The 13,861-nt window shown below is 44.2% G+C and overlaps 2 protein-coding genes across 2 annotated transcripts in view; one reads left to right on the top strand and one right to left on the bottom strand.

Moving 5' to 3' along the window:
• mdga2a (MAM domain containing glycosylphosphatidylinositol anchor 2a) overlaps positions 1-256 on the top strand; it is a 37,338-nt gene extending 37,082 nt beyond the window's left edge. The window contains 1 exon segment of the mRNA XM_067243272.1: positions 17-256. Within this exon segment, the coding sequence (XP_067099373.1) occupies positions 17-105 (89 nt within the window). The 3' untranslated portion in view covers positions 106-256.
• Positions 257-11,061: 10,805 nt separating this feature from the next.
• On the bottom strand, positions 11,062-13,529 carry im:7136021 (uncharacterized). Its single transcript, XM_067243718.1, has 4 exons — positions 12,830-13,529; positions 12,467-12,676; positions 12,014-12,233; positions 11,062-11,629 (listed from the first exon to the last, which is right to left on the bottom strand). Exons 1-4 carry the CDS (start codon positions 13,491-13,493, stop codon positions 11,422-11,424), a joined length of 1,302 nt encoding a protein of 433 aa, XP_067099819.1. The 5' UTR covers positions 13,494-13,529; the 3' UTR covers positions 11,062-11,421.
• Between the last annotated feature and the right edge of the window lie 332 nt (positions 13,530-13,861).

Raw genomic sequence — 13,861 nt, 5'->3', positions numbered from 1 at the left:
TTTCTCCCCCATTCAGACCTGAGGTCCTTTGCCCCTCCTACAGCGCCTCATATATGGCAGCTGGGTGTCACCCTGACTCTGTTTGTGATTGGCTGTCAGAGGTGACCCTCTTCCCCCCGGGACACGCCCAGACTTTCACCCCCCTACCCCATTCCGACCTCAGCCACCCCCCATGGAAGACTCTGCAGGGTTGGACTCCACAACCTAGGCCCCCTCCTCACAACAGCCCCTCCCTCCCCTTTCTACCAAAGATTCAGTCAGACTGAGGGACTGTGGGAGCAGCAGGCCAGAGGAGGCCCACGGAGAAGAGATCAACTCTGGCCCGAGGCAGCGGCCTGCTCTGGGTGGTGTGGGTGACGGAGGGGGAGGTGGAGCTGAGGGTGGGGCCGTTAGTGAGCGAAAGCTACGGAAAACAAGGACACTTACGGAAACAAATTACAGTATATTTTTGTAAAGCACAAGGAGTCAAGAACAAATTATTGTCATTGTTTGTTTTGTTTTTTTTCCTCCTTTGTTCATTCATTAATAACATAATTTAAAAAGAGAAATGAATGGGTCTGAGTCATAATCAACTTAATGCAGAGTGATAAAGATGTAGAAAAGGATGTTGACCCAAAGCCCTCCTTATCAGGATAGCAGAGACGGTTCTTATTATTTCCCTGTGTTCTGACTTCCCAACCTCAGCCTCAAGGCTGCCTCAGGACACACCCAGATAAACATAGATCACCACCACCACCAACAACAAAAATATATTTGTTTACTTTCTCTTCGCCGCAGGCTACTCCATTGCTTTCTGGATAACAGCATTCAAATCTGTAGTTCAGTATGTAAAATTATAATTTTTTATGTTTCTATTTGTATTTATTTACTTTGTATCTTTTACATGTGATGTTGTTTGCAGTTGGCTTTATTCAAATGTGCAATCTAATTGTGAGATGGTTTGGTAAGTACTCCTAGTGGTACTCTACACTAGAGTACCATGTGTATACTCACCATCAGGACTCACCATACTATTCTGTTCTGTACTGTACACTGCTCTACCGGGTTGTATTATTCTAGCCTCAGTCCAGCTATACTCTGTCGTGTGTGGTGTTGTCTGGCTGGTCTTGGTGTGTGTGTATGAGGCCTGGGACTCTGAGGCCGAAACCTAGGCACGCCAACACATGTACTGTAGGGGCATATGACCTTCTACGTCCTGTCCTTAACCAATCAGAATGTGTTCTCATCAACACAACCAGATGACTTCTTCTAGCTGTTCCTCTCTGCATCCCTGGATCGGACAGGCTGTGTTTGCCACTACAGCCCCTATTAGACACACACACGTACACACACACACACTCACACTCACATATCTCTTCTGGTGTCTTGTCCAGGGTCTCATACAGGGCTGTGATGTTGTGGAAAAGTCAGTCTGATCTTGCTGTCCCTCCTGCACTGTGTCATTTGATTACATGATAATGCTTCAGAATTCTGTCAGAAGGGTGTTCAAGAGTATAACGGGCCACTTATACTGTAAGTTGGAATGCAGTCTTTCGTTTGCTCTCTTTCTGCTACTAGTCAGTAACTTTTGGGTATCAACACGGCACCATTAAGCACATATAAAGAGTTGCGAATGAAAAAACAGAACCTTGAATGTCAACTCCCTCTTTTGCCATCTCTTACTCGCTCGCTCTCTTTCTTTACCTCTCTCATTCATCACCTCTCTCCCCTCCTCCTCTTGCTCTCCCCCTCTCTCCATCTGTCTCCCAGTATGAGTTTGACCCATCGATCACGATACTGTGGCACCAGACTGAATCACTTCAGTCTATTTGAAGGTTACTTAGTGTGCAGCTGAACGAGCAATGTTCTAGAATCTTAACATCCTATTGTTTAACAGCCAGCGGAGTGGAAATAAGAGCTGCCCTCTGCCAGGTAACCAAGTGCCTTCAGACACGCTGGAACATCCGTCTGGGTGGGTCAGGCTGAGGGGCTACACCCCATACAGCTCTGCAGCTGACGGGACGGGAGATCAACCGTGGGGTGGGGGGGGGGGTTGGCGGGAGGCGGGGAGGGGGTGGGGGGGTTGGTGGGCAGGCAGGCAGGGAGGGGAGCGCATCTTTCAACACCAGAACCACGCATGGACCTGTGTCCGTCTCGCCCCTCGGAGGACCGTCGTCACGGCCAAGAACCGCTGCTGTCAGGGCTCCCCAGTGGACCTTGGTGCTCGAGCGGAGAACAATGTGGAACAAGCTTTGCAGAATAGGGAAACAGCTGAGGCCAAGCTTGGTCATCGTGACTGACCTCGAGATCTGGAGCTATGTGCTCAGACATTCAGACAAACATACAGAGAAACAAATGGACAGACTGTATGGCCTTGGGCCAGTCTGCAGTTCCCCTTACCTGGACCTGGATCTGGACTGAGGTGATCATCACATCTGATTGATTGACTGGAAGGACTCTTACCTGGGCTATCATTAGACTGTAGGTTATCCAATCCAAGGTTCCCCAGTGTGAGCCAATCGCGTTTCTCTCAGAGTTATTTTACTACTCAGAGTATAACTCTACTTTTACAGAGACTGACAACTCGGGAACAACCTGAGACCGCGAGAAACCTTAACCAGCGGGTTGAAACAGCTAATGTAAAATCTATCTTATAATTGCTCCTACACTATCAAAGTTTTTTTTTTTTCTGTGAGGAATATTCAGTTTTGTTTTTACCTATACTTTTGATTGAATAGTTATTATGGAAAATAATAGACTATTGCTATTATGATATCATATATTTGGTACATACCCTGTTAAGAAAAGGTGAATTACTGTTTGGGTATATATTCATACAAAAAGCACAAGACAACACAAAATACAAGGACCCCGATTAATTTGACTTCAAGTCTAAATATTTGTCACTGCAGTTAAAAGAAACTGTTTAATAAAAATAATCATCTTTCACTTCCTTAGGCGAAATAACTTTATGGTTACATATCAATTTTAGCATGTGTCATTACTTTTTAAATCATTGTATGTTTCTGCCCACAACAAGGTTTATAACCTTCTATTTATATCAAAGTTCAAAATCTGATCTTCAGCATTCTGTGATTTTAGAGCTTTAATTATAGAAACATAAAACTTCTCTCCTCTCTCCTACCCTCTTCTCTCTCCTCTCCTCTCTTTTCCCCTATCCTCTTCTCTCCTATGCTCTCCTCTCTCCTATCGTCTCCTTTCCTCTCCTCTCCTATTCCCTCCTCTCCTATCGTTTCTCTCCCTATGGCCTTTTCTGCCATTTTACATAACTACCACCAGCAAACTGATTATGTTAGAATCATTTCATGGTGTTTTTATGTATGTTGATTTCAACCTCCAGGCAACAACACCACTGAGCTGAGCAAAGCCAACACATGGTTCCACCCCAGCAGCAAGCCCATAGATTATATCACACAGCAGACTCCAACAGGCCCTAATACAGTTGCTCTCCTGGGAACAAAATCAGTGTATTCATTGGAGTAACCATTTCTTTAAGTAGAAAAAACCCCAGTAATAGAACATTATCGAAATGAACCAGAAAGATATTTTTTATAAACACTGTATAATTAACTGCAATAGCCTCTCTATCTTTCTCTCTCTTGGTTTGGACTTCCCTGGTGAAAACAATGCATTGACATAAACGAATACACTCCAAAACTTTAATTCTGAGTCTTATGTGCAAGATGATAATCATGTGTGTTTGTGTGTGCATGCAATGAATTTCTAAGCAGACAAAGATCCCGAAAAGGGCATTTTTACTGACCGGAAAATATATCTCCTCTACCATGTTTACTACTGTACGGTAGCAGTAGCACCCTTTGTCTCCATGACAACCCAAAATGTATTCCTTACATCTCTATACAAAACACTGAAGGCTAATTTTTATGCCCCCCTACTCCTTTTCTAACTCCTTTTCTAACTCCTTTTCCGGACACACTCGCTCTTCTCTTCCCCCTGACATTCCCCCTTCTCCTCCCCAACCCTCCTCCTCTACTGTTTCTTTCTCCTTCCTCTTCTCACTCTTCTTGTTCTCCCCTTTCTACTCATCCTTCATTCTTAAGCCTGCTAAATGTAAATGTTAAGCCACCTGTTTCTCATTTTCCTCCTGTACTGCTCTACTCCTATTGCCGCCCCTCCCCACTCCCCCACCACCTTCTCCTTCCCTCCCTTCTTCCTCTACCTCCTCCGCTTACTACTTTCCCAGAACAAGATCCTTATAATGGAATTACCATCGAGCTTCTCCCTCTTCCCTGTTTACTCAGAGAAAGCCCAGGATAGGTGATACATACCTGTGGGCCTAATAGGCCACCGTACATCATGCTGTAATGGATTTCCAATAGGCTCTGTGAGTGTGTGTTAAGTGCATCAGAGTTTGACCATGGTATTGAATTTTAAGTGGAGATCCTCCGGTGAGTGGACAGGCAATGATACTGCAGATATCCTGATGACTGTAAAAGATAGGTTCAACTCGTCCTCTTGTTCCATGGTGTGTCACCGAGAGGAATCTTTGTCGGTGTATTTTTGCATTAAAAGAGACCTACAGACTAGGTATCAAGGGATCTGGTCTGGCCCTCCAATTTGAGATTGCATTGAGCTTTGAAGTGTGACTGTAGATTACTTCAAAACTGGGCTTGCGTGTATGCGTGCATACAGTATGTGTGTGTGGGCAGGCGTGTGTGTGTGTGTTAAATGAGACGTCAGTCTTGTGATGTGGGGCTCCTGTGATCCCTCCTCAACCATCCCATCTCCAGGGACATCACAGCCAAGCCTCTGTTTCACACTCCAGCAGTCTCTCTCTCTCTCTCTGTCTTTCTATGTCTCTCTTTCTCTCCCTCTTCCTCTCTCTGTCTTTTCTTCCATCTCTTTCCCAACTCTCTCAATCTTTCAGTGACTCTCTCTCTCCGTCTCTTTGTTTGTGTCCTCCGGCCTGCGCTGGGTCATCAGCCGCTCAGAGTGCTGTGTGAGGGTGGATTAACAGACACCATGTTTAATCCACACAATATGATGGAGTGTAACGGGACCAAGTGTGACACTGCTTTGAAAAAGATCAAATGAAAAACAAAGGGAGTTTTCAAACGCAGGGACTTGAACTATACTCTCTGGTCTCTGTATGGGGCAGCTCTGCTTTTCTGTGATCTCTGACCCTCACAGAGACACAGTTGGTGTGTGTGTGTGTGTGTGGGTCGGTCGCAGCCTGGCACTCCTTTCATCCTGCCCCTCAGGGTTAATCTGCGTGAAAAACTGAAAATGTCAGTTGAGCTGGTGACCATGTGACCCTGCCACGCTGCCACCCTGCGTACCAGGGAACAACATGCGAGTGACAACAGGGGGAAAGGCCATGAAGCGCTACGCTGCTGGAAAATACCATCTGAAGAACAGAGGATAGAGGAAGGAAAGGAGGCATGGAGTGTAGGAGAGGAAGGAGGAGGGGGAACACACAGCCATGTGAGTCAGAATGTTGGCTCAAAACACCTTACACAGTGGCAGTGTTCTTCTTCTGTAGAATGAAACTGAGCTGCCATGCCAGCACAGATGCCATTGTGGGAATGCAGGTATGGATGTTCTAACATAACCAGTAAATGACCTGGTCCTCTACGTTGGTAAAGAGCTTGGTACTGTCGTAGGTTTCTCAACATGTAAGGTCACTGTAGAGGATAATCGAGCTGCACAAGACCTTTGTGCTTCAGTCTCTTCTCTCAACCTGAAGAGATGCTCACCACAAGAATATTAATGAGAAATGTGAGGTTTTCTAATGGAGAGTAATGTTCTGCTATGCAAACTGGCTTCAGATCAATAGATCAATAGATCAGGCTGTCATTACCACCCATGTTCATAATCAGTATTAACACAACCCCAGCTGCCTGGCTGGTCAATGCTATTAACTCAGCTTATGGGAATCTTCGGGAGATAGTGAGAGGGATAATGATGATGATGAGGTTATATTCAGCCAAGGTCCGCTTGAATTCTCGTTTTTCTCAAATTGTCTGTGCTCTCTGGCGAAATCCGTGCAAGCTCAATAGCTTGATGATGTGAAAGCACTCGATAATTTACTGCATACAGTATGTGGTGGTGGGCTTCATTTGGTGTCTCTTCTGTCAAACTACTGATTGAAATGTTTGCGCGTGCAATCCTTCACCTGCTCGGAGGTTCGCAGCTCTAAATGACTGAGGTGCGCTATGATTATTTCGGTGCCTCCATCTTGAAACCTGCCTTTAGGGCCCACACTCGTCAGCACGCTGATTGCAGCACACTCTGCATGCATGGCACAGCTTCAAAGGCAGCGAGGTAGGGAGGAGGCAGGAAGGTGGGAGGCAGGGAAGTAGGTTGTATTTGGGGCCCTAGCATGCTTCCCTGATGGTCCTGATGGCCCTGATGGTCCCATATGCTGTGCTGCTTATAAAGTAATTACCCCTGAGTGCTCAGCATGCTCTCTTTCATCTGTGTGGGGGAGAGAGGGAGAGAGAGAGAGGGAAAGAGAGGGAGGGAGAGAGAGAGAGAGAGAGAGAGAGAGAGAGAGAGAGAGAGAGAGAGAGAGAGAGAGAGAGAGAGAGAGAGAGAGAAAGAGAGAGAGAGAAAGAGAGAGAGGGAGAGAGAGAGAGAGTTATGGTTGTTGGCAGATATTATGGAGATGATGGAGGTGATGATGATAATGAAGACGATTACAATAAAGTAACGGGCCAAGGCCCGTTTCGGACTTCCATCTTCTCTCTCCTTTGTGACTGAAAGCAACTATCCCATTTGCGGATAATCAGCAAGCGATTGCAAATGAGCTCCCTGCAGGTAGGTTTACTGTAGCATTAAGCAGTCTTCTTAGAAATGCACGGCTACATGCATGTTTTTACAAATCTAGAACATTCTCTGCAGACTCCGCTGAAACAAGCGGCAATTTAATCTGTGTCTCTCTGGGATAGAATCCCTGTCCACAGGCAGCCAATCAGAGAAGAGCCCGACACCTGCATTGGGGAGATAAGTGGAACTCACGCCCACCTCGCTACTGACTATTTATCCCAATTAACTTCAGAAGTAAAGTTCCTCCACACACACACACACAGGTACCCACCTCTACATTTACCCCTGTCCTCCAGAGACTCACCCCCAGGCTGCTCGACTCCCCACCTCCCCAAGCAGAAACTCCCCTCCTGCCTCCACTCCAGGAGGTTTACAGTAATACCTGGTTAACCTTTCCACCTCCTGCCTCCTCTGTCTTCATGCCCCTCCTTCTCAGTAGGAAAAATGAACATGCCCTGTCTTGCTCTCGAACATAAAAGGGTCTCACCATCTAATGCCTGGTTCAGCGACAGAAGCTGGTTTAAGAACATGCAGCATGTCTTTTTGCGTCAGATTTAAACACTCTTACACTTTTGTACAGCTACACTTTGAAAAACAAGTGAGAACAACAAATGCATCTGTTGTTTGTTAAACTCGGCGACTACGTGCCTCCAAAAGAGAGTCCTGACGGTACTGGACAGTCTCAGAGCTGAGGAGCAGGTGATACTGGGGCAGCTCACTCACACAGGTCATGTCTGCATTATTGGTGTCATGCTCACTAACCTTTTATTATAGTCATAATACAGAACGGACACCGGTGAGATTGTATCCAGTAAACCCTATTTATCCTACTTTTCTGTGTTGAATACATACACATACAAGATTAGAGGGGTGTGTGTATATGTGTGTGTGTGTGTGTGTAAGAGAGAGAGAGAAGGATAGAGACAAAGAAAGAGAAATATGACATATGAAGTATGACATATGCACTGCCATTGACACTGAGTGAATGTGGGGTTTAGGACTGTTTGAACACTCCAGGTGTGGTCTTGACCTTCCACAGCCTGAGTTGCCCAGCAGAGAACATGGAGGACCGTCTGCACACTGCCTCACTAACTCCTCTCTAACTCCAACCACAGTTATCAGTCTGGACTCCTGTCTCTCCATGTTACCAGCAGGCCGGATAAAATATGCATCCCTGAGGTCTTTGATCCTCTGATGCTTCAATGTGATGATGATCTCTCATAGAAAACCAGACTTACCTCACCAAGTAAGGAAGATGGCTTCCTGCCTGAGCTCTGAGTGATTGTAGCCATACTCATTTCAAAGCCCAAATTAGATTCCAAACGGTCCTACCTGTGCCTGTAGTACTTCTTTAGATTACATATAAATTATAGATTTGGAACAGAGACATCAAATGTGATTAAGAAACATCTGTATGGAATGGAGAGCTGGTTTAATCATGAAGAAGTGAATTATGAAATCTGTCTGTTTCTCTGTGGCCTCTCTAAGGATTAGACCATTAGAACCTGAGTTCAGAGAGAAGATCATTTATTTATTGTATTGCTGCACCGCTTTGAGCTACTTATAAAAAAGAAATGCTCTTTCTTGGTGTGCTGGGAACTTTCCCCTACTGTCCCAACCTTCACCAGACAATCTGTGAATGATTTTGCACAACTGCCTAAAGCATTCTGGTAAAGAGATCCTTTGATGTTCCAGGCAACCTTAAGAGCGAATTGAGTTCAATAGGTTTAAACACAATCCAAGTTTTAAGCTTAAAAGCTCTGATTGTTATGCAAATAGTAGAATACCCTCTTACCATTAATAAGAAACTTCAGGAAGGACAATTTCCATTGGAATATGTTACTCCATACAGCATCACAAAAACATTAATGAAAGAAAGTGTAACTTTTGACGTTCCTTGATTGCTCAGAATTAAGATAGCACACAGAAAACTGTTATTCTGGCTTGGTAATCCAATCTTTCTACTATATTGGACAAGGAGACAGTGACATATGTAGTATCTAGTTAATTGAATTGGCGTTTTGCCAAACTGACCGCACTCATGAAATGATTAAATTGCACAATGCAGTAATTACTATGTGGATTCATATGAAACGTTCCAAGGACCCCATGGGATTCCAGGGTCCTGGAGCTGAGCCAGTGTCGTCAGACATCCTGTAATAGAGACAGAGGCAAGGAGAAGAAGAGAGAGAACAGGAAAAGGAGAGAGAGGGGGGAGGAAGAAAAAGAAAATATATGATGATTTTATCTGCGAAAAAGGAAGAGAGAAAAAAGGAAAGTCAGAAAAAGAGATAACCGTGACCATTTTGTACTTTGTCATCTATAGATCTGTTGTCCAAATAGGCTTGGCGTCACTGTAGCGAGTGAAAGAAATATCTGTCAGGTGGTTTCTTCTTCTTCACAATACCTGAGAGCATAATGTATTCTCAGTGACAGAGAACAAGCTCCTCCAATGGGAATGATGTCATATACTGTACAGAAGAGGCCACTATCTCTACCTTCACCTGTCAACCTTCACTATATCTCTCATCCCTCCCCTCACTCATTCTTTCACTCCTTGTCTATCTCTCTGTCATCCCTTCCCTCACCTGCCATCCACCGCAATCTCCCCCGTCTCATTCACTCACCAAGGACACACTGAGGGCCGCAGTAGTGATAAAAGGATCAAGAGGCTGAATAACAAAGAGTACTGCAATGCAGGAGCACCTGTAATGAACCTATTAAAACTCCATTGTTATGTTATCATGGCTCTCCAGCTTCTATTCATAAGAAGAGAGAAATGATTCTGTCAGGAATGGGGACAGTCTCTCTATATCCTCCAACACAGCAGTACGCATACTAACCGACCACAGCTTATCCTTAATGTCCATAACTCCGTTGTTTAGCTTGTTACTGTATCTCTCTCTTTTGGGTACAGATTTTTATGTGTAATCAATGTGTTGCAAAGCACACGTCCTTTTATGTTACATTTTCAATCTTATGTGTTCACCAAGTATAGCACTCAGCTCTACCAAAACAGTACACTAATGATCCAATACACTAATGTAGACAGAGGATCCCTTCCCTATTAGTCAGAAGGATGATCGATGGACTGTACCTTTCCAACCTCTATGGATGAAGTTTCCTGCTGAAGTATTAATGTAAAAGAGTCAATGTGCTCCCCACAGGAATTTTAAATTACCCCTAAAAAAGGTGCACTGTAGCAATTCTTTCAACTGAATCTTTTCATAAGAAACTGCAGATATCTACTCTCTTAACCTTGGCTCACACTGCTAAATAATGTGTCGGTCTCTGAGTCATTGCTTCTTTTTCCTACACAATGCATCACTGGGCTGTGTAGTGGACCAAGACAATTTTATATATATATATAGGGACTTGTGTATACAGTAGACAACATAAAGGAAGAGATACATATTAAATTGTTGTAATGAAATAGAAATTATAGCTGGTTAATAATTCAGTGTTGGGTTGTCATGCAGATTTTAACCACCAAGAACTATCAACCCTGAATGGCCAAATCATCCAGTAGCAATAGGTATGCACCCTCAAAGGATGGGCAGATCAGAGAACAATAAAGGTAGATATAGAGATGGGGGAGGAGATGATATGAAAGAAAGATGTCTCCACTCAAGGGAAATGTTTTTCAGTTGTGAGTGCATTTCATCTAGCCTCAAATTGGTTTTTGAAAAAATGTATGTAAAAGTTCAAAAGGTTCAAAACAGGTTTTGTGAAAGATAAACAATGTCATTATTTTAGACAAAACACTATGGAAAAAATATACCACAACACCAAATTTTTGCCCATCCGAGAACGGGGGGTGTCAAATGTGTGTAAGTAGCACTCAGGGAAGCTAGGTCGTCTCCACACTTCACATCAGCCACGCTCGTCTCATCTCACCTACCAGCTCTCATCTGATGGTGAGGTGGAACTCCTGTTTAGCTTCAGCCTCCAGAGGATATGACATGCTTTTCACACAGGGATATGAAAGCAGCATGTATGTGTGTGTGTGACCCTGATACTTTTATCTATCAGCAGCAGGGGTATATGTTTATCCTGCCTCTCACCAGACAACCTCATCATGTTGTGAAGACATTTTGTCTTTGGCACTCCCACCCACTGCAGTGAGATGGCAGTGAGAAGTCCGAACTCTGCAGAGTGCTTGGTGTGTTCCTTTAGGAAAGCACATCAACACAATGTGCATATGTGTATCATCAACAAGGATTTGTTGGCTGGGGAAAAAAACTAATACAGTGAGATCTTAATGGCAACAGTGAGAAGCACAGGCATTTATTTATACTTTACCACCAACCATCTTGTTTATTGGGAAATGGCCAGTTTACACTGAAGAGGGATGTGTGCAGGAATATATTAACTATGCCTCCAAGCTCCTGATTAGATGCAGTTTGGGAGATGTGTGTATCTTGACTCAAAGCACCACAGACAAGTCTTCTTCTCAAACATGTGTTTGCTGCTCTCTAGGGGGCATTCAGTATAAGACAGCTTGATGCAGACGGAACAAACACCACATACACATGTGCAAGTCAAACACATTATATTACAAATAAATATATTTCTTCCACAAAGAATATTTAAAACGTATATCCTGTTTGTATTTCAATCATGAGTCATGATTTACAGTTGAGCGCAGTCACAAGTCAGGACATTTGGCGGCGGGTGGGAGTGAACCACCTGGATCCTGTGGTGGGTTATGGTCTGTAGTCTCTGAATCACATCCAGCAGCAGTGCACTGGGCTGAGCCGGGCTGTCCAGAATCTCCAGGCGCTCCAGATGTTGCAGCTGCTGCAGGCTGACAAGGTCACTCTCTGGCACCCACTGGTGTCTAAAGGAGCAAGCACGCCATGGAGCCCGGTGAAAAGACACAACGATGTGAGTAGAAGTGGAATTAAGACCATTTGTGCAAAGAACCCTTAAGATAATATTAAATAAAAAACAACAAGATCTTAATGTTACACTGTATTTAAGCAACTGAGATGTTATTGCTGCACTATGGTAGGCCATTTTTTTTTTTTTACCAAACATGGTAGCTGAGATGTGGATACTTTGCGATGTGGCCGGTCAATACAGACTGTTGTTCATTGACTCTGACCACGGAAATACTGTAGAACAACAAACTTCTGCAGTACTTTCAAAATGCAGTATTTGTACGTCGGTTTGGATAAAAGCATCAGTTAAATTAATTCAATGTAACGTAACATCACTTCACCGAATTTTGAGTGTCCTCAGCTTGGGGAACAGATTGGGGATGGTTCTGATGATGCTGCCATAACTGTTGCTGTAGCCTCGTGGTTCCAGATGGAGGTAGGTGAGATCTGGGACCCGGGTAGCCAGAGTTTGCAGGTCCACTGTCTCCACCTTCACTCGTAAGGTCAGACTGGTCAAACTGCCTGGGACTGAGTCACCATATTTCTGTACATCCGGGCCATCTGCAAGACAACAACCCTACAGATAAAGACCCCAGACACTTAAGGATACAATGCAGCCCCCATAAAAGATGTTACAGATTTCTCTGGTTGATTTGGCAATTTGACCTTCCAAAGCCAATCTCCTACCCTGCTGTGCGGGCATGCTAAATAGAGGACAGAAGGGAGCAGTGTCAGCACCAAGCCAACCAGGTAGCCTCCATCACGTTTCTCCAATACTCCAGCAAACAACTCACCGATGATGCTCAGAGAGGTTAGGCCAGGCAGAGAGGTCAGCCATGTAGCCTGCCTTCTGTCTTCATAATTGTCCACTACACAAGCATTGTAGAACACTGCTAGGCTCCGCAAAGATGCCAGCCCCACAAAGGCATTCTGGGAGAGTGTGGGATCTGTGTAGTCCAGGATCTCTAAGCTGGTCAGGGCTGGTCCCGTTTGAGCTCGGTCTTCTGGATCCAGGGCAAATCAAAAAGCTCAGCATTAGTTAGCATGTGGATTGTATTGTAGAATGTATACAGAATTTTAACAAAAAATCTTAGGGTACTTATGTTCAGATAAATTACTAGAGGCAAAGACTTTGGTTTGTACAAACTTTGTCTCACCTGAGGACTCTCTTTGTTTTCCAGGACATAAGTAGTCATCTGGTAGAGTGCCAAACATTCTTCCCATTCTCAGAGACAGGTGCTTTAAGTGAGGCAGATGGGTGAGGATGTCATGGAATGTGTCTTTTGGTATAGGGAAGCGTTGCATGTGATAGGACAAAGATGTCAGATTGCTAAACGTGGTCACCACATTAACGATTTCCGACCTTTGGGCACAGACTTCACACACAGTGAAATGGGTCAACTGTAGGGGAGTAGTCATGCGATCATAGGCTCGAGTGAAACGGCAACGCCTTATGGACAAGTTCCTCAAATCTGGAAATCCATTTAAAATCTCATTTATTTCCTTTACGAATCCGTCCTCTATGACAATGGTGGCTAGTGTTGGAAGACAGCGACGTAGCTGTTTCCAGTCTTTGAAACTTGCATTTCGCACCAACACACTGCTGGTCTTTCGGCGCCGAAGTATAGTCCAGAACTCCGGGCTGTAGGCGCTGAGTTTCTTCAGCACAACCGTTTCATTTATCCACAGGGACCAGTGGTCTACTAGGCGTTTGAAATACTTGCAGCATGAACGAACGCTCAGCTTGTCCGATTTTGACAGCAATCTGAACACGTGAACCCATACCTCTGGAGGGAGTTGAGATGCTCCAAGACGTGGCATAACAATACAAACTGAATCATAAAAAAGCAAGTGTGCCTACTCATTCGCAAGCATATGTGTTATGATTGCAGATAAAGCAAATATATTCCTCGTCTTTGAGAAAGCAAATCTAGTATGTAGTCCTTTCCATGCTTTAAAACTTTTGCTAGACCCGGATATTGTAGCGGATATGATGCAAGAGGAAGTAGAATAGTATTAAATTCAAAATGTGTAGGCGGGAGCTGAGGGGTAAGTTCCATACATCTTCCAAATGTGTCACTATTTCTTTTTAAAAGTCAAGTTACCGTTTTACATTGAAATACTGTTTTACACAGCGAATGTTCACTTAGTAATTACGAGCTATATTGTTATTATTAAAGATTAGATAA

Source organism: Osmerus mordax, chromosome 9 (genome assembly GCF_038355195.1).
Source record: "Osmerus mordax isolate fOsmMor3 chromosome 9, fOsmMor3.pri, whole genome shotgun sequence".
In the NCBI taxonomy this organism is placed as follows: Eukaryota; Metazoa; Chordata; class Actinopteri; order Osmeriformes; family Osmeridae; genus Osmerus; species Osmerus mordax.
This window is presented reverse-complemented; position numbering and strand designations above follow the sequence as displayed.

Coding starts and splice junctions, on each gene's coding strand:
- im:7136021 (XM_067243718.1), bottom strand. CDS start 13,493: ATGCCACGTCTTGGAGCATCTCAACTCCCTCCAGAGGTATGGGTTCAC. Junction 12,677..12,829: donor AAAACAAAGAGAGTCCTCAG/GTGAGACAAAGT, acceptor CCCTGGATCCAG/AAGACCGAGCTCAAACGGGA. Junction 12,234..12,466: donor AACCTCTCTGAGCATCATCG/GTGAGTTGTTTG, acceptor GTTGTCTTGCAG/ATGGCCCGGATGTACAGAAA.